The 21,018-nt window shown below is 36.9% G+C and overlaps 1 protein-coding gene across 1 annotated transcript; it reads right to left on the bottom strand.

Annotated features, from left to right (window-relative positions):
• Positions 1 to 229: 229 nt before the first annotated feature.
• On the bottom strand, positions 230 to 586 carry LOC122749153 (U1 small nuclear ribonucleoprotein C-like). Its single transcript, XM_043995363.1, has one exon. The coding sequence runs from the start codon at positions 584 to 586 to the stop codon at positions 230 to 232; it is 357 nt and encodes a 118-aa protein (XP_043851298.1).
• Positions 587 to 21,018: the final 20,432 nt, after the last annotated feature.

Below are 21,018 nucleotides of genomic sequence, written 5' to 3'. Positions count from 1 at the left end.
TGTCTATAGCTAAAACAGTCAATACTTTTATTTGTACACATCACAATATAAATGTAAGCTGCATTTCTGTTCTACTTCTCCCTTCCAAATGGTTTCTTCTTCGACAGAAGTGGGAACAAGTCTTTCTTGACATGCTCTTTGAAAACACCCCAGACATGCAGCACCATGGTGCTTGGATGGAGTAAAACAAAGTGATAAACAAATGACAGGAACAGATTTCCCTTTATTCTTAGCTGTATGGAAGGATCGTTCCTGGCTGAATGGGCACCATCATGGGAAGAGAAGGAGGTCTCGTTATTGGGGATCCACGCATTATAGGCATATGACCTCCCATGGGCAGCCTCAACCCAGGAGCAGATCCCACTGGCATCATTCCAGGAGGAGGGAGGCCCATCATTGGCATCATAGGGGGCCTTCTAATATTGGATGCTGGCATCATACCTGGTCGAGGAGTTCTCTGGATAGTATGAGGAGGTGGGATCATAGCCTCTCCTGGTGGAGGAGCAGAGAATGGAGCGTGAAGAATTTTTCCTTGCTGAAATGCAGCTGATATTTTATCAATCAGGCTCTGAGCTTGCTCTTCCATGATTTTTTATAGTAATTTTTAACATTTTCTTTGGGTTTTCCTACTGCTGCAGTGTGTCTTTCATACAGATGGTTAGGCATGGTGCTCCACAGTCCGTTGACAACTTCTTTAGGCCCTAGTTTCCAGATCTTTGAAAAGAGGTGATTTGGTGGCAGCTAGGTGGCACAGTGGATAAAACACAGGCCCTGGATTCAGGAGGACCTGAGTTCAAATCCAGCCTCAGGCATTTGACACTTACTAGTTGTGCGACCCTGGGCAAGTCACTTAACCCCCATGGCCCCACAAAAAACAAAAATAAAAACAAAAAAAGCCATTATCAGGTTGGTATCCTAAAAGAGATTTTAAAAAAGTTAAATTTGAAATTGAAATGATGCCCATCAATTGGGGAATGGCTGAACAAATTGTGGGATGAGATTAGGATGGAACACTGTTGTGCTGTAATAAGTGATGAGCAGGATGCTATCAAAAGGACTTATGAAAAATGCAATCCATCTATGGAGAAAGAACTGGATGGTATCTGAAAAAAGATTGAAGTATTTTTTGTTAGTTCTAATGTGGAAATGTTTTGCACAACTGCACATGTGTAATTTATATTGAATTGCTTGCATTCTTTTTTTTTTTTTTTTGGTGAGGCAATGGGGGTTAAGTGACTTGCCCAGGGTCACACAGCTAATAAGTGTTAAGTGTCTGAGGCCGGATTTGAACTCAGGTACTCCTGAATCCAGGGTCGGTGCTCTTTCTACTGTGCCACCTAGCTGCCCCCGAATTGCTTGCATTCTTAAGGAGGGGTGGAGAGAGAGGGAGGAAGAGAATTTGGAACACAAAGTTTTAAAAAATGGATATAAAATTTGTTTTTACATGTAACTTGGGGAAAATTTTAAAGAAATAAAGAAATTGAGTATTAGAAAACAAATCAAATATTAGTGTATGAGAAGAAAAAGAAAGTTAAGAAGATGGTAATTTTAGAATCTTTTCCAAATTTCTCTCTAGTAAACCCTGTCCATAGCAAACCATCAGCATTCCATACAGCTTCTGGTTAGTTAAAGTGCAGATGTTTTCCCCACAATAGTGTTGAGGGAAATCCTTGATATATAAACTATGTATAGATAGGCAATTTAAAAGCACACAACTTTTTTCCCCCTCTCTAAAGCCAGGTTAACAATGGATAAGTATGATTCTAAATTGTTACAATTTGGCTCTTCCTCATACTGGGGATTTTAGTAGCTTGTGGCTTCAATATGGAGTGACAGTGAAATGCAGAAGCCATAAAAGATAATGTAATTTTAGGCTGCATTAAAGGAGGGAGGCCTAGCTTCCAGGCATAAGGAGATAATAGGCCTTTTGTACTCTGCTCAAACCAGACCACATATGGACTATCATGTTCATTTCTATGTGTCACAGTTGAAAAAGAATATTGATAAGCTAGAAAAGGTCCTCAAGACAGCAACCAGTACAATGAGTTAACAATATAAATAGTTGAAGGAAATAAAGCTGTTTAGTCTGAGGAATATGAGGCTTGGGTGGGAGGCAATGAATTACACATATCTTCAAGAATTTGAAAGGCTATCACAAAGAGGAATGGTTAGGCTTGATATAGTATCATAGAACAAGAACTAGAATGGACCCCAGAAGTTATATAGTCATATACCTTCAGAAGAAACTGAAGTCCAGGGAGTTCAAGTGACTTTTACAAAGTTGCACATTTAATAAATGTCTAAGGAAGGATTTGAACTCTGGTCCTCTGACTCTAGAGTAAGTGTTCTTTTTGCCATACCAAACTGCCTGTGTTTGACCATAGGCAGCAATAACCAACACCACTTATTTTATTTTAATAGTACTGAGTGAATGAAAGTACGACAGTCCAATTTAGGCTACTTGTCAAAAAAAAAAAAAAGCTTCCTAACAATGAAAACTGTCCAAAAATGCAATGAGCTTTCTTAGGAGGTGATTAGTTTTCCTTCATTGGAAGTCTTCAAGGAGAGCCTGCAGGATTAATTGCTGGATATATTACAGAAATAATGCCTTTGAAGTATGTATTAGGTGGCTACTGTGGTTCCTTCTAATTCCAAAATTCTGTGATTTCTCTTATCCCATGATATTCAATTTTAAGCCTAGCTTTTGGGGATACTTGAGCCTTTCTTGCTTTGATCCAGGTATTATACTCTCTCTTTCTGGTTGAAACGAGCCACCTGTACCCTTATCTGACATATGTATATATTCTGTTCATAGTTTCTTAATCTTTTAATTTCTCTCTCTCTCTCTCTCTCTCTCTCTCTCTCTCTCTCTCTCTCTCTCTCTCTCTCTCTCTCTCTCTCTCTCTCTCTCTCTGGTTTCCTTCCTTTACCCAGAAAAAATTATTCCTGATCAACTTAAAAAAACTTAATGTGGTCTCCTAAGTTCACTCAATCAGATCAAATTATCATTCTTTCTTTTCCTTTATCTCTTTCAATGTTTTTATATTTTTCCTCTTTCCATTCCTGCAGACTGGGTCTCCATATACAAGATGCTAACTTGCTTTCATGTTATATTCTCTACCGACCTCTCTGTTGCCTTCTCACTGACCAACCAATCATGAAATTTTTTCTACAGCCTACCTTTATACTTGCTAACTTCTAGTCTACAGAGAAATATAGGTCATAATCCACAAAATAATGTGGAAAGAGAGTCATTTTTTCCAAAGGAAAGTAAGACTTGATGGGTGGGAAATATTGAACTTCTGGCTGCTACTTTGAGATTTTAACATTCTCTTTTACTTTGAACTTCTGAAATCTGTGGAGATCAAGGATAATCAATATCCAGCTCTGAGCAAATTCCTTTAGGTGAATTTATGGGGTAAATAGAGGAAGATGGTGGAACAAAAATTAAAAATCATGATTTGAAAATCCATTCTTGAAACTCTTAAATATGAGATTAATAACTAGATGAAAGTTGCTCAAGCAAATATTCAGAAAAAAAGTATAAATAGTTGTTAAATGAAAATAAATTCCTTTTTGCAGACTTTGTGCATATATGACAGTACTCATAAAAGTCATAGTTCACAACTATAAATAGAATTAGAAAATCAGAGCTTTAAAGTGCTTAGAACCATTAGATTCACATGTTGATGAACCCTCCACATTGTGAGTTCTCCATTCTTTAGGGGGTGGATAGCATAAAAACCATAGAGCAAATACTACAATGAAGAAATAAAAAAATGCAACAGAAAGCTTGATGGGACCTTTCAGGAAAAAAAAAAGTAATATGCTAGCAAAGTCAGGATGATGGAGTACAGGGAGCAAACAAGTTGAACTCTACTAACAGGCAGCTTGGTATGGTGAAAAGAACACTCATTCTAGAGTCAGAGAACCAGAGTTCAATCCTTCCTTTTACATATATTAAATGTGTGACTTTGGAGAAGTCACTTGACCTCCCTGGACCTCAGGTTTTTTCTAAAGGTGTAGACTATATAACCTCCAACATCCCTCTTGCCCTTGATCTATGATCCTATATCCAACCTAACTATACCTCTATATGATAGCTTTTCAAATTCTTGAAGATATTTGTAATCCACCTCTTCAAATACATGGAAACCTGAGTTAAGTTTATAGAAATAAGAGCCATTCTTCAATTGATTAATGGTCAAGGGATATGAATAGGTAGTTTTTAAACAAAATAATCAAAGATGTTGATAGTAATATGCAAAAATGCTCTAAACCACTATTGATCAAAGAAATGCAAATTAAAACAATTCTGAGCTGTCACCACATAACCTCTCAGATTAGCTAATATGAAAGAAAAAGAAAATGACAGATGTGGGATAATTAAACACTAATGCACTATTGGTGAAGTTGTATACTCATCCAGCCATTCTGGACAGTAATTTGGAACTATGCCCCAAGGGCTATAAAGCCATACATACCTTTGACCCAGCAATATCACTACTAGGTCTATATCCCAAAGAGATTTAAAAAAAAAAAAAAGAAAAGTACCTATATGTACAAAAATATTTAGATCATCTTTTTTGGTGGAGGCAAAGAATTGGAAATTAAAGTGATGCCCATCAACTGAGGAATGGCTAAACAAGTTGTTGTATACAATAGTATACTATTGTGCTATAAGAAAAGATGAGCAAGATGCTCTTAGAAAAAAAAATAGCCAGGACTTACATGAACTGATGCAAAGTAAAATGACAAGTACCAGGAAAACATTTTACACAGTAACAGCAATGTTGTATGATGATCTACGGTGAATACAGCAATACAGTGATCCAAGACAATTCTGAAGGACTTGTGATGAAAGGTGCTGTCCAAATGCAGAGAAAGGACTGGTAGAACCTGAATAGATACATAAGCATACTTTATTTTTACTTTCTTTATTTTTCTTGAGTTTTTTTTGTTTGTGTTTTCTTTCACACATGACTTACATAGAAATGTATTTTGCATGACTGCACATGTACAACCTATGTCAAATTGCTTGCCTTCTCAGTAAGGGAAGGAGAGGGAAGGAGAACATTTGGAACTCAAAATTAGAAAAAAATGTTTGAATTGTTTTTGCATATAATTAGGAAAAATATCTTAAATTTTAAAAATAAATGAAGAAAAATATTGGACAAGGACAACCAAGAAGTGTTGCACAACTATAACTCATCTTCTCATTATGTATTTCATAAAAAAAGAAATTTGGCAAGCAAATCTTCAGATTGTTAATCAGATCATCAAAATGTTCATACCCTTGGTGGGTGGGTTTATAGTCTACATAGTCTAACATTCTAGTGCATATGCAAGAATATTTTGAATTACTGATTAATTGTGGTGCCATCCATTAGTTGTGGACCCCATAAGAGCAAGAACTATATTTTACCTTTTTGTAAAAAAACTTATTTTGGTATTTGGTCAAAGCTTTGCTATTTTGTACAATGCTGTGGGAAAATAATGGTATTTGGCAGATACTCAAAGGCCTCACCTGGAGATTAATCTAAACTGATTGAATTAAGTGAGAGTGATTGACTTTGCTGATTAGCCTACTTAAAGTTAATTAGATTGTAAACACACCTGGCCTGTCCTTAAGAAGGTATTTTTCTCAGAAGCTAAGGACTTTGAACTCAACTCAAGACCACCTTCAATTCCAGTGAACCAATGGATTTGGATGATGCTAACCAATCAACTTGAAGCAATGTGTAAGGAGCATCTATGCTCCAGACCTATAAAAAGCTTCCACACTCAGTTTGCTGAAGCAGTTTTGTGGTTGAAGCAGGCTCAGGGTGGAGGACTTGAGGAAGAACCAGACCGGGTTGTAGCTCTAGGCTAGATAAGCCTTTTCTTAACTTTCTGAACTCCATGTGTTCTCTTTTTACTAATACCTAGTATGCTTTAATAAATGTTTGATGCCCCAAAGCTGCTGCTAAAGCTTCTAATTTAAGGTGAACACACATTTAGATTTTAAATATCGCAATGCCTAGAACAGAGTAGATTCATAGTATATATTTGCTAAATGAAGGCAAAATGTTTTCATACTCAGACATATTCTGGTTAGGGGTTTCACCCCATGAAGCCTCAGTAATACCTTTGAGATTCAAATTGCCTCCTTTCACCAGGATTTCTAAGTTGTTTCCTATTTTCTTCTTGCTTCTTTTTTCTTCTTTTATTTTTCTCTTTCTTCCTATTTCTCCTTTTCTTCCTTTTTCCTTCTTCTCTTCCTTCTTCTCCTTTCCCTCAAACTTTGGGCATTTATATATTGTCACAATTGGAGACTATAGGTTTTACTCTTGGTTTTCTTCTTGATTTTTATCTTGTTGAATTTCTAAGGTTTTCAATTGCGATTTTCTCAATCTCTTCATCCTTAATTGTAGATACACTAGAAATAAGCTTGGGGGACAAACATTGGCAGTCTTAAACTTCCCTTTTCTTTTTACTCAGTTTAAAGCCCTGTTGTTTAGATTTTGATACCTTTGGTAATATATATTCTTATTGATTTTTTGGGGGGGGAGCAGGGCAATGAGGGTTAAGTGACTTGCCCAGGGTCACACAGCTAGTAAGTGTCAAGTGTCTGAGACTGGATTTGAACTCAGGTCCTCCAGAAGCCAGGACCAGTACTTTAGCCACTGCACCACCTAGCTGCCCCTGGTAATATATATTCTCATTAACCTTTATAAAATGTGCTTGATATTTGGCAAGGAATCTGTCACCTATATTTTAAGCCATAGTTCAGTTATAATTGTGTTATTCTTAGATATTAGATATCTAATGCCTTAGATACTTTATTAGATATTCTTAGATATCATCTTCTTAGTCAGCTGTTTATTTCCCTTTTTTTTTTTTTTGTGGGGCTATGGGGGTTAAGTGACTTGCCCAGGGTCACACAGCTAGTAAGTGTGAAGTGTCCGAGGCTGGATTTGGACTCAGGTACTCCTAAATCCAGGGCCAGTGCTTTATCCACTGCACCACCTAGCTGGGGCTATTTCCCAAATTTAAAAAAACAAACAAAACTTTTTTCTTTCTTGCCTTAAATAGTCGACAGTTAGGAAAATACAATTTATGTTCTTTTGTTCTTCAGTTTCTCTCCCAAATCTTCATGGTGATTGGTAATCCTTTTAAGATTTCTTCTGCCAGTATCATGTGTGTTGAGGTGAATCACCAGAAATGACCATTTGTCATCCATTTTGATAAGTGTTGGGAGTTTCTCTGGATATGCCTTCTGGGAAAACAATAGACCTCTCTATTGTTTTCAGGTTGACAAATAGCTATAGGGAAATGGCAATTTCTATTATTCTTCTCTTCCTTATCTGACCCTTACTGGAAAATATTTCAACTGAAACTTCTGTGGCTCTACTATAGGGTCCTTTGCAGGGCAAACAATTCCTTCTTCCTCAGAATAGCTAGGTGCTAACTCTTCAGGAAGAATGTGAAATCTGATTTTAAGCTCTAATTTTATTGATGCCCTTTTACACCTCTTTGTTCTCTTTTGTGTTCCTGACAAGGGTCACAAATCCTCTCCTTTACCTTCTTTTGCTTTTATTGTTTCTGTCAAGTATTGTAAATGACAGAACAATGATGTTTATCAGGTAGTTGATATTCAAGATAAGTAAGGATATGGTAAGTAGACATCTAACTTCCCTTGGTGAATACAAGTCACTTGGCCAAAATGATCTTTATCTTCTTTCTTGTAACTATCTAGTCTATACTCATTTTTTAGTTCAAATCATATTTCCTTTTTACAACATGATCACTCAAACATACTGATCTCTATTTTCACTAGACTCTAATAGTATTTATTATTGACCACAATTAGCACTTAAAATAATTCCTTATACTCATAAAATACTCAAATGAATAGGAATGGAAGAAAACAAGCATTAATTAAGTACTATAAACAGGAACTGTGCTATGTACTTTACAAATATTATCTCATTTGATTCTTATAAAAATGCTATGAGGAAGGTACTATTATTATCACCAGTTAACAATTGAGGGATCTAAGGCAGACAGAAGTTAAATGACTTGTCCAATTCTATAGCTGGTTAGAGGTGGGATTTTAACTCGGGTCTTCCTGAATCCAGGCTTGGTGCTCGAATACACCAAACCATGTATTCTGCCCCAAAATGGATCCATGATTTCTGTGTGTGTGTGTGTGTGTGTGTGTGTGTGTGTGTGCGCGCGCGTAATTAATAAACATTTTTATTTAGGTTTGACTTCTGAATTCTATCCATCCATCCCTCCCTTCCTTCCCTCCCTCCCTCCCTGAAGTGGTAAGCAATAAGGTATAGGTTATACATATGCAATTATATAAAACATTTCCATATTAGTTATTTTTCATAAGAAGACTTTAATAAAATAGAAAAAATAAAAGAAAGAAAGTGATAATAGCATGTTTCAGTCAGTGTTCAATCAATACCAGTTCCTTCTCTGGAAGTACATAATATGTTTCATCATTAGTCCTTTGGGGTTGAATTGGATCATTGTATTGTTGAAAATAGCTATGTCATTCACACTTCTTTATCAAAAAATATTGCTGTTACTGTGTACACTGTTCTCCTAGTTCATGTTCACTTGACATCAGTTCATGTAAGTCTTTCCAAGTTTTTCTGAAATCATATTGCTTGCCATTTCTTTTTTTTTTTTTTTTGCAGGGCAATGAGGGTTAAGTGACTTGCCCAGGGTCACACAGCTAGTGTCAAGTATATGAGGCCAGATTTGAACTCAGGTCCTCCTGAATCCAGGGCCAGTGCTTATCCACTGCACCACCTAGCTGCCCCCCTTGCCATTTCTTATAACACAATATTATTCCATTGTAACATGATTTCCTTTTGGGAGTTTGCTCCAATGATACAAATCTCAGTCCATCAACAAATAACATACTAGGGTCAGCTAGGTGGCACAGTGGATAAAGCACCGGCCTTGGATTCAGGAGGACCTGAGTTCAAATATGGCCTTGACACTTACTAGCTGTGTGACCCTGGGCAAGTCACTTAATCCTCATTGCCCCACAAACAAACAAACAAAAAACAACAAAACAAACATATAACATGCTACCTCATATTATTTATTTTATGCATGTTTGCTTGTCTTCCCAAATGAGTTGCAAGTTTCTAGTAGGCAGGGACTCATATGTTTTCTTTTATTCTTATTATTACGTGCCATAACTCTTATACAGTATCTTAGAAATACTTGAAAGAGCAAATTAATATATATGTATATATGAATATATTTAGTTTATACAGGATATACAGCAACTTTCCATTGCTATGCATTTAGGTTACCATTTATCCAGTTTCCTAAGGTGAAAAATCCATGGACCTTATTTGTAAATTTCAGAGCCCAGCTAGTCCTCTTAGCTATATTATTTCTCTTTCTATCCATAGTACACTAATATTGCCAAACCAAATTGCTTTCAAAATTTATCACCATGGGCAATTTCCATTTCAGAACTGTACCAGTTATCAAAAAATGTCTGCAGCAGCAACAACAGTACCATTATGAATGAGCTTGAAGTCTTATAAAATGTACCCAGTGCTTTGTAATGTGCATTTGTAAAGGGATCCTAAGGATTGCTTCTTAAGTCATCCCTAAAAAAATGGGGGGTCATCCAGAGAAATAATCTTTTTCCATATGCAAAATAAGTATAATAAGTAATATAATTAAATTATACATATATGTCTGTATATTGTATTGATATGTGTGCATCTGTGCAGGCATGCATGGATGTGTATGTATATATTTGTGTAAATATATGAAGATGTATTTTATTTCATGCTCCAGGACTCTTCAACTGAGAATTAAAAGAGACTGCTATATTAACCAAAATTGGTTAAAATTAGTAATTACTTCAGTTTCAAATGATCAAAGTAAAGTGTAGAAAAGAAAAGAAGCCACCAGATGTGTTCTAAATATGTACAAATACAGCCTCATTACTGGATAATCTGAAAAAGTCTGTCATGGAGATAGCTCTGTACTTTAAGTCCCTTAAGTCCCTTAAGTCAGATTTTCTTTATTATTTGTTTTGTTTAACTTTCCATGACCAGGTCTAAAGGCATCAAAGGAGGAGGGAAGAGACTGCTAGGAGAGGTATGTCTCCTCTATAGGTCTAAAGGTATCTGAGATCATTTTCTTTGTCAGCTTTTTTTGTTTTCTCCTCTTCTCCTCTCTGCCACTGATATCCATAGCATTATATAGTATCAAAGTCTAAGGATACAATTATTTTTACCCATGGTGTCAGGTAATCTTGGGTTATAAAATGTAGCTTATGCCTGTAAGTTAAGTTTATAAATGCACAAAGAGCCATATGTAGTTTTACTGTGCCTGGGATAAATCCAGGTAATCAGTTTAGGGGTAAAGTGATATAGAAGGAGACAGTGTATTGGCTCAGAGGACTGCTCGAATTCAAGTGTAGTTATGACACCAGAAGGAATGATCTTATCCCTAGAGAATCTAGCTGTTGTGCCTTTGGGGGGAGGGGGTTGAGGAAAATAAGGCTCTGGGAGAAGTGATGGAACCCTAGTAGGAAGGTCTGATTGGAATTGTATCAAGAACCATGAGAAGTACAAAAAAAGAGGTTGGTTGCTGTAGGGAAAAAAGAATGAACTAGAAGATGATAAAATTTGGGAAAAGACCCAATTTGGCCCATGTTAGTTAGAACTATAGGTGCACACTCTGACAGTATTCAAATAGTTTAACCAAGTTTAGATCATTAAATAAACTCATTCAGGTAACACTGTTTTCACTGTAGTAGTTTCTTATTTCCTTCACCCAACTTCTATCACAAGATCTTGTTGAATCTTGGCTCCCTAGATCCATGGAGTTCCATGAAAAGCTTTTTTTCCTTTTCTTTTCTTTTCAAAGAACCCCAGGTCTTGACATCACATACTTTTTGCAACTATTCTATTCATAGCCATTTCACCTGTGAATACCGTTGGAATCTACTATTCATATGCATAATAGTTGTCCTACTCTTGTTTTTCTCATGTTGAATTAAAATTTCTTATATTTCCTATTATTTAAAAAAAAATGAAAACCATAGGTTTACAATTGTGACTAATTCCTACAAAATTTTAGAATACATTATTAAAGGGATGGTTTTTTAACATCTAGAGTAGAGCAATCATTTTCTTCATCAAAAACAGATCACAGAAAACTAACTTTATTCCCTTTTCTGATGAGATCACTATACTGACAGGCCACCTTTAAGTCATGTCAATCAGTGGACTCGAATACTACCAGCCAATTAGCTTGGAGCTGTCTGTGGGGACCAAGACACACACACACACACACACACACACACACACACACACTCACACTCACAGAGTTTACTTAGATCTTAGAAAGCAATAATACAGTTGGGTAAATTTTCAACTTGTTGAATGAAAATGAAAAGTAATCATTAATTGGTTCAGGTCAACTTTTTAGGATGTCTCTAGTGGATTTCTCTGGGGATCTATCTCTATCCCATTCCATCTAAGATGTTAAAGGCAGAGGTAGAATATGGAATCGAATAAAAATCCAATTTGCAGATGACAAAAAAAAATTGAGAAGAATATCAATACACTAGATGACAAAGTACAAATCCCAGAAGATCTCATCAACCTCAAATATTAGGCCAAAACCAACAAGATAAGACCTAATATTGATAAATGTAAAGTAAATAAAACATGAACTAAAAAAATGATTTCACATGAACACTGGAAATAATCTGTCTAAAGAAGCAAATTATCTGATAAAAGATCTGAGAATTTTAGTGAAATACATGTTCCATATGAGTCCAAAGTGGGGCATAGCAGCTAAAATAAAATAATGGATTCTTTTTTCATGAAGAAAGACATAGACCCTGGAAAAAGAGAAGAAAGAGTTTCACTTTCCTCAGCCTATTTTGTTCTGGGTGGAGGAGTGGGGCATTTTAAGAAGGCCATTGATAGGGGCAGCTAGGTGGCGCAGTGGATAGAGCACTGGCCCTGGAGTCAGGAGTACCTGAGTTCAAATCCGGCCTCAGACACTTAACACTTACTAGCTGTGTGACCCTGGGCAAGTCACTTAACCCCAATTGCCTCACTAAAAAAAAAAAAAAAAAAAAAAAAGGCCATTGATAAGAAAAGGACTGTCCACAGTTGGGCAAACAGCATGATTGAGGGGTTTTCACTCTGTGTCAAATGAGGATCAGTTGGAGGAATTGGAAAAGACAAGTTCTAGCATGTACAAGATAGCTATCTTCAAGTATTATGTGGCTTTCATGTGGAAGAGATATTAGAGTTCGGTTTGTTAAGCATGACTAGAAACAATTGACAGAGGTTGCAAAGAGATACCTTTTATCTTGATGCAAGGTGAAAAAGACTGATGTAGACTGCTACTCAATCTATATATGCCTTCTCATAATATATTATTCTTAATCACATACTTCTCTAATTCATTCCCATTGTGCTGGAGGTCTTCCTCTATATTTTTTTTGTAGGTAACAATGGAGCTGCCACTCTGTCACCCCTTGGCCTCTGAGATATCTAAAACTTTGATTTTTTAGATATTGTGTTGTTCCAGGATTCATGGCCATACAACATTACCAGGAAAACATCTATATTAGAAAAGATAAATCTATGTGCTATGGAGTAGCTTGGGTTTATATAGAACCCTGTTCAGTTTCTCAAATGCAATTTAACCTACTCTTTCCCTTCCTATTTAATTCTAAACCTAAATGATCACATATCTTCAGTCTTTATTTAAGATATACAAACTGATTACTAAGTCAATGTTCTGGCCATCCAATTTAATGCCAATCTGAATAATAGACCTTTTTTTATTATCCATTTATCTCTTCCTTCCTCCTGTTGCTATGTGCATGTAGCAGTTGACAGGGGGTGGGGGATTTGGGAAGATATCCCTTCAAACTCACCCTACACCCAGCTGTTAGTGAGCAGAAAAGCTACTAGAGTCTCAAGTCACACACTTAAAAGAAGAGGAAAGGCAGTTAATACTTATACATGGGAAGGGAGACAGGACAGGGAAGGAGAAGAGAAAGAAAGAAAAAGAGAAAAGAGAGCAAGAAGGAGAGTGAGAAGGAGTAAAAAGAAAAGAGAGGGAGAACAAAAAAGAGACAGAGAGAGACAGATAGACAGAAAGACACAGAGAAGAGAAGGACAGGTTGTACCTGAAACCATGGCATATACTTAACAGACAAGAAAAAAATTTCGACACAGCCTCTAGTGGTGGGGATCATGTCCCCAAAGAAGAGCTACAGGAATGACAAGTTGCCAGAATGCAGCTCTTTGGGAATTGTTCAAGTCAAACAATCCTGTGTATATCCATTAAATCATCCCATTACAGTAGATAAATGACCAGCTCAGGTTCCTAGTGCTAAGCCACCATCTTTCTAAATGAACTGGAACCAATCATTTGTTTATTTGCAGCTTTTTCCTTATCTATCAAAGATGGGGGGCATTAACTAGATGATCTCAAACTCCTTTAAAGTAGCAAATTGATTTCATTGAAAATTTTAGTGATTTTAAAAGTAATTAATTCTTCTGTTCATTAATCCTACTAATATTTATTGTATGATACTTGGGTGATAAAATGATATATGACACCATCCCTACTCTTATCCTCATGCAGCTTACAGTATTGTACTGGTAATCACAGTATCATAGATTATACATTTATAAGTGGAAAGGACCTAAATAACTATTTTGTCTGTTTCCTTCATTTTACTCATGCAGGTACTGAGGCTTACAAAAGAATAGAATGAAGATGGTGGAGGAAAGGCAGTGACTTGCCTGAGTTCTCCCCAAGCCCCCTTAAAAAGACAGGGTGAAATCATTTTCTATCCAAAGACAACTTAGAAGGTCAGCAGGAAAGGTCTGTTGTAAAGGGGTAAGAATGGAGCACTGCCCAATGCAGGCCATGCCATGCAGACAAGAGCTTAGTGAGGACCCAGCCCCAACAAACCAGGAGCAGAGCTTGGGATCCTCTGAATCATTAGCATCAGCAACTGCTTTTGGAACTCAGCCAACAGAAAATAAGGGGGTTGAACAATTGTCCAGAAGGAGATTACAGGAATCTCTTTGCTAGCACTGAGGCTGGACTGTTGTTTTACCCATACTCTGATCTTGGTCATAGGTTTGGGTGGCAGTCCCAGGCCGGGGAGGAATACTACCACACTGGATCTTGTGGCCACAGTGGAGTAGGATTCTGTTCATAGTTCCAGGGAAGAAAAGCAGGCTTGTGGTGGCTTTAGAACCAGAGCACAGGCCAGGAGAATAGTAAACATACCTCTCCTTAAATTATACCAACTTGGAAGAACTAAAAACTTACAAATTCCTAGAAGTATCCCTGAAAACAGCTGCATAAACCCTCTGAAGCTTGGACAGTGTGCCCTTCACCATGAAAGCAGTGCCCCACTTTAAAAAAGAGTTAAAAGTCAAGAAATAGGCTGGGGAAATGAGCAAACAGAAAAAAATGAGGACCCTAGAAAGTTTCTATGGTGACAAAGAAGATCAAAATATACCCTCAGGAGAAGATAACAAAGTCAAAGCTCCTACACCCAAAGCTTCAAAGAAAAATATGAATTGGTCTCAGGCTATAGAAGTGCTCAAAAAGGACTTTGAAAATAAAGTAAGAGAGGTTGAGGAAAAAATGGAAAGATAAATGAGAGAGATTAAAGAAAATCATGGAAAGAGTGAACAGCTTGGTAAAGGAAATAAAAAAAATACTGAAGAAAATAACACTTTAAAAAATAGACTAGGTGGGGGTAGTTAGGTAGCACAGCAGATAAAGCATGGGCCCTGGATTCAAGAGGACTTGAGTTCAAATTTGGCCCTGGACACTTGACACTTACTAGCTGTGTGACCCTGGGAAAGTCACTTAAACTTCATTGACCTAAAAAAAAAAAGACTAGGTCAAATGGTTAAAGAAGTACAAAAAGCCAATGAGGAAAAGAATGCCTTGAAAAGCTAAATTACACAAATGGAAAAGGAGGTACAAAAGCTCTCTGAAGGAAGTTACTCCTTAAAAATTAGGATTGAGGAAATGAAAGCTAATGACTTTATGAGAAATCAAGAATCAATAAAACAAAACCAAAATAATGAAAAAGTAGAAAGCAATGTGAAAAACCTCCTTGGAAAAACAGCTGACCTGGAAAATAGTTCCAGGAAATATAATTTGAAAATTATTGCACTACCTGAAAACCATGATCAAAAAAAGAGCTTAGACATCCTCTTTCAAGAAATTGTCAGGGGAAATTGTCATGATATTATAGAACCAGAAGGTAAAATAGAAATGAAAAGAATCCATTGATCACCCCCTGAAAGAGCTCCTAAAAGGAAAACTCTCTGGAATATTATAGCAAAATTCCAGAGCTCCCAGGTAAAGGAGAAAATATTGCAAGCAGCCAGAAGGAAACAATTCAAGTATTGTAGAACCACAGTCAGGATAAAACAAGATTTTTCAGCTTCTACATTAAAGTATCACAGGGCTTGGAATACGATATTCTGGAGAGCAAAGGAGCTGGGATTACAACCAAGAAAAACCTACCCAGAAAAACTGAGTATAATCCTTCAGGGGAAAAAATGGGCATTCTATGAAAAAGAGGATTTTTTTCCAAGCATTTTTAATGAAAAGACCTGAGCTGAATAGAAAATTTGACTTTCAAATACAAGACTCTAGAGAAGCATAAAAAAGGTAAACAGTAAAAAGAAATCAAAAGGGATATTAAAAGGTTAAACTGATTTCCTATATTGGAAGATGATACTTATAACTCATAAGACCTTTCTTATTATTAGGGCAGCAGGTTAGAGTATATTTAGACATAGGACACAGGTGTGAGTTGAATATGAAAGGATGATATCTTTTAATAAATAAAATTAAGGGGTAAAAGAGAAATGAACTGGGAGAAAGTGACAGGGAGAGGTAAAATGGGGTAAAGTATATCACATAAAAGAAGTGAGTAAAAGCTATATAGTGGACGGGAAGATGAGGGAGGTTCTGGGGAGTGAGTAAACCTTACTCTCATCAGAATTGGCTCAAAGAGGGAATAACAAACACACTTAGTACATACTATCTTACCCTGCAGGAAAGTAGGAGGGGAAGGAAAGAAAGGAAGAAAGAAAGGAAGAAAGAAAGGAAGAAAGAAAGAAAGAAAGGAAGAAAGGAAGGAAGAAAGAAAGGAAGAAAGAAAGAAAGAAAGAAAGAAAGAAAGAAAGAAAGAAAGAAAGAAAGAGAGAGAGAGAAAGAAAGAAAGAAAGAAAGAAAGAAAGAAAGAAAGAAAGAAAGAAAGAAAGAAAGAAAGAAAGAAAGAAAGAAAGAAAGAAACTGGGAAACCTCTTTGGGCAAAGAAACCAACCTTTATTAAGCAAAACAAAGGTGGGGTTTCAGACTATACTGGGTGGATTGTAGATTTCTTTCTAGGTTTATTTGCCCAGAGAGGCTTCCCAGTTGTTGTTGTTGTTTTTTTCACACATGCATGTCTGTGTATGTGTCTGTCTATCTATCTACCTACCTATCTATCTATCTATCTATCTATCTATCTATCTATCTATCTATCTATCTATCTATCTATCTATCTATCTCTGTCTCACTCAAAATATTTCATGAACTAGTCAATTAAATCCATTAAGAAGAGAGAGGACTAGATTAAAAAACTGTGCTAAATTACCACAATTTAATTTCATGTTTTTATAATAAACTATTCAAACCCACTGAGTTATGAACTATTTAAACTCTTTCCTCCCAAAACAATTTCTAGTGCCTATGACAAAGTGACATTTTGAATCCTATCATTTTACTATAGTAAGATTTCTACAGTAGAATTTCACCCTGAGAAATAAGGTTGTCAAGGAGGAGGACCTCACTGCCTCCACCAAAACCAGAAGAAATAATGATTACATTTCATATAATTGATTCATGCCTTGCTTCTTATAAAATTTGTTCAGGTCTGGGCAGAAGTAACATTTTGATGGTCTACATTTGCTTCAGTGACACAATGTCTTTCCAACATTTTACATTTATGCCATTTCAATATCCATAAAAGCTATAACACTTTTTAGAAAATCCCCAAATCCAAGAAAAGAAAAATATTATTATTCACTTGGGATGTTCAAGTCATCATTTCCTCCTACTCCCAGAAATGCTTTTTAAGCTGATGTACTGTAGAATCCATCTTTAAAAGTACAAATGGGCTTTTCTCTTTTTGGATTAGGCTTTATAATATTTCCATTAAAAGAAACTAATAAAAACATAGAAGACTGATGATAAAAAACATAATCATAGAGTAGTATTCTCCAAGTTCCTACTCTGGCTGCTTAGTCAGCAAGGATGTTAAACATTCAACATTTTTCTCATTATGGAATGCCAGCTTATTTGGAGGGGATTTGAGACCCAGGGCAGGAGCAGCAAGGCTGGCCAAGTATCGTTTCTGAGGGAGGAGAGCCAGTCTTTCTGATTCCAGCTGTAAGTGGATTAACTTCTACTGAAGATTTAGCATTTAGCATAGTGGGTCCCTGAAGCAAAAACAAGTTATTTTGAAAGAGACTGTTAATAGAAAAACACAAGAAAATCCAAACAGCTTAAGTTAGGACCTAGCAACTCCAAATGTTTTGTAAAACGGCACTTTTGTAAAATTGCACTTAAGCTCTCTAGTGTCCCTCAGGAAGGGTAGAAACACCATTTCATTAAGTTCCAATCACCTGCTTTTGGGGTAAATGGTGCAAAATGTCATTCCATCTAGCCAGGTCTCCTGCCTGGTTTCCTGGCTCCCTTGAGAAGAGGAGAGACAACATTCTGCCTAGCATTAGACACCTCCTGTCCAGGAAAAAGGAGAAAGGTCCTTCTATCAAGTCTGCAGGCCTCATTTCCTCCCTTGATAGAAGGGGAATAAGAATTTGTCCTTTCTTCTGAAATGACTAAGGCCTTGAGAGAACTCTACCCTGATGCCAAACCCCTCTGGACAATGAAAACCTGCTAGGATGCATTTTCAGTGATAAAACTCCCTACTTGGTGATTCTTTTGTCATTTTCTTCTCCAGTGGATTAAGGCAGACATAAATTAAGTGACTTTCCCAGAGTCACCCAGCTTGTATATGTCCCAAGCCAGATTTGAACTCAAGTATCCCTGACTCCATGTCCAGCATTTCTGTCTAATGAGCCATCTAGTTGCCTTGAGTTATGAGGGATATTTGTGGAGGACTAGTACCTCTGGTGTGAGGACTTGCTGATCCCTCTACAGGGCTGCTCATCCACCTTTGGTCTCTGTCTGGTCACCCAACTGTCACTGCAAGAAGTTGTGGCATGTGCAGCAGCCAAAACCTGGTAAAAATCATCTTAGCTGATGGGATAAGCCAGGTTGAGGATAACCAATGGCTTCAAGCCCTTTAGTGAGTTAGGAAGAGGTCTACCTCAAGCATGTGAAGACTTCCTCCAGTGCAATTGGGGTGGGGGTGGGGGGCAGGGATGACAATAATTTGTTCCGGTGGCCATGAAAGGAGCTGCAGCAGGCACTGTGGGGTCCTTAGAGCTTGGTCAGACATTGAAGATGCCAAGATCATCCACTGCATCCTGGGCCATCACCAGTCATCTTGACTTTCATTTTACCACTGGGCTTTGATGATTCTAAAAGGGAGAATGAGACTGAAAACTTAGTGCAACACAGCCTCACTTAAATCCAATTTACTTGCAAGTGAAGACATCCCCCTGTGAAGACATTGGTCCTCTTTGAAAATTAAAAAACAATCAGATAACGAAATTAGGGGATTCTGAAGTCCCAGTTGTCATCATTAAAACCCTGTTTTAAACTAACATTACTCTATTTTCTTTTTGTTTTTTTGTTGAGGCAATTGGGGTTAAGTGACTTGCCCAGGGTCACACAGCTAGTAAGTGTCAAGTGTCTGAGGCCGGATTTGAACTCAGGTACTCCTGAATCCAGGGCCAGTGCTTTATCCACTGGGCTATCTAGCTGCCCCCACTCTATTTTTTAAAAATCCTATTCTCAGTGCTCCAGGACACACCCCTTCTTTCCTTTATGAATTCATGTCTGGCTCACAGTTTTTCTCTCCTCTTCAACCCCTGCCTTTTTATTAAAGGACTTTAACATAAATATTGATGCTCTTTCAAACATTCTAACCTCACAACTACTCAACTTATTCATTTCACACTCTGTATTTCTCCACTGCACTTCAACCACACATAAAGTGAAGCAGTCAGACCCTTAATCTTGCCGTCACCCAGAAGTGCACTACTTCCATGTTTATGAATTTGAATATTCCTTTATCTGAATGCAATCCATTGTCATTACAATTATCCCTCTGTCTTACAACCCCCAAACTTCTTCATCATTTTCACTATGATCTCAAATCCCTTAACCCCACAGATGTTTCACAGGTTATTCATTAGGCCTACACTACCTACACTCACCTTCTTTCCATGTCTTGGTCTCTTAGTGAACATGTTCAACTCCACACTGTCCTTTTCTCTTGAATCCCTTGCATCCTTGTCATTTCACCAATTTGTCCTTGCTAAGACTATATCTCAAATCACTCTTACCATCTTTTGCCTTCACTCCCACACACGCACTACTGAATAAAGCTGGAAAATATCATGAAACCATCCTGATTAGTCTACTACATTCCAGAATGGTCCAGTTATTCAGTATATATTAAAAGGAACATCTAGGGGACACCTAGGTGGCACAGTGGATAAAGCACAAGCCCTGGATTCAGGAGGACCTGAGTTCAAATCTGGCCTCAGACACTTGACACTTTCCTCCATCTGCAATTATTTAATTTTTGTACCCAAGTGTAGAAGTTTATATTTATCCCTATCTTCATTCATCTTATTAGATGGGATTCATCTTTTTAGCCTGTTTATGATTTTTCTCACCATGTGTTCCCTAACTTTCCCAGCTTTCTATTATCTGCCAAATAATAAGCATGCCATTTGTTTCATTATCCAAGTCACTGGTATAAATGTTGAGCATCCTAGGATCAAAGGCAACATTCTGTGGTATTTTAGTATAATCTTCCTCTGGGTTGACAAAAATCCATTAATTACTCCTTAGTATTAATCATAGGATTGGTTCCATCTCCACTTATGTGTACCAGAATCTTTCCATGTAAGGCACAAAATTATCATAAGAAACTTTGTCAACTTGAAATCTAAGCAAAATATTTCCATGACAACCCCAGGGCAAACAATCACATTAAAAGAAAAAATGAAGATAGTGGACTTTTATTTTTATTTTAATAAGTTTTCATTGATTTCTTTTGCTTTTATCTCATCATACTTTTCCCCAGTATCCTTCCCCTTCCCAGAAAACCATCCCAGAAAACAAATTGTATTTTTAAAGACAATAAAAGAAAAGAGATGAGGAAAAATGTCAGCACAGTTTATCAATACTAGGAAAAAAATCTAAAATCCTGTAATGTGCAACACATGTGGACCTTCCATCTTCCACAAAGGGGTAGGACTGTTACATTTCACTAAGTCCCTTACTCTTACCTCCAATGTCCTATCAATGACTAATTGCTATCAACCCTTTCTTTCAAGTATGAAAACTGTTAGGAATTCATTTGGGGGCAGGTAGGTGGCACAGTAGACAGAATGCCAGGCCTTGAGTTAGGAAGACTCCTCTTTCTAAGTTCAAATCTGACTCCTGACATTTACTAGCTGTATGACCCTGAGCAAGTCACTAAATCCTGTTTGCCTCCATTTCCTTATCTTTAAAAACGAGCTGGACAAAGAAATGGCAAACCATTCCAGTAGCTTTATCAAGAAAACCCCAAGTGGGGTCATGAAGAATTGGACATGACTGAAACAACCAGACAACAACAAGAGTTCATTTTACGCTACCACTGAATGACTCCAAAGAATTTATATACAGAACCTGATTTATCTTCACAATTATCTTGAAAATATTAGTGCAATAATCATAACATACATGATTTTGTTATCATCATCATCATCATTATTGTTAATATTTATTTTATTTATGGGT

The sequence above is a fragment of the Dromiciops gliroides genome, chromosome 1 (genome assembly GCF_019393635.1).
Source record: "Dromiciops gliroides isolate mDroGli1 chromosome 1, mDroGli1.pri, whole genome shotgun sequence".
Taxonomy (NCBI): Eukaryota; Metazoa; Chordata; class Mammalia; order Microbiotheria; family Microbiotheriidae; genus Dromiciops; species Dromiciops gliroides.
This window is presented reverse-complemented; position numbering and strand designations above follow the sequence as displayed.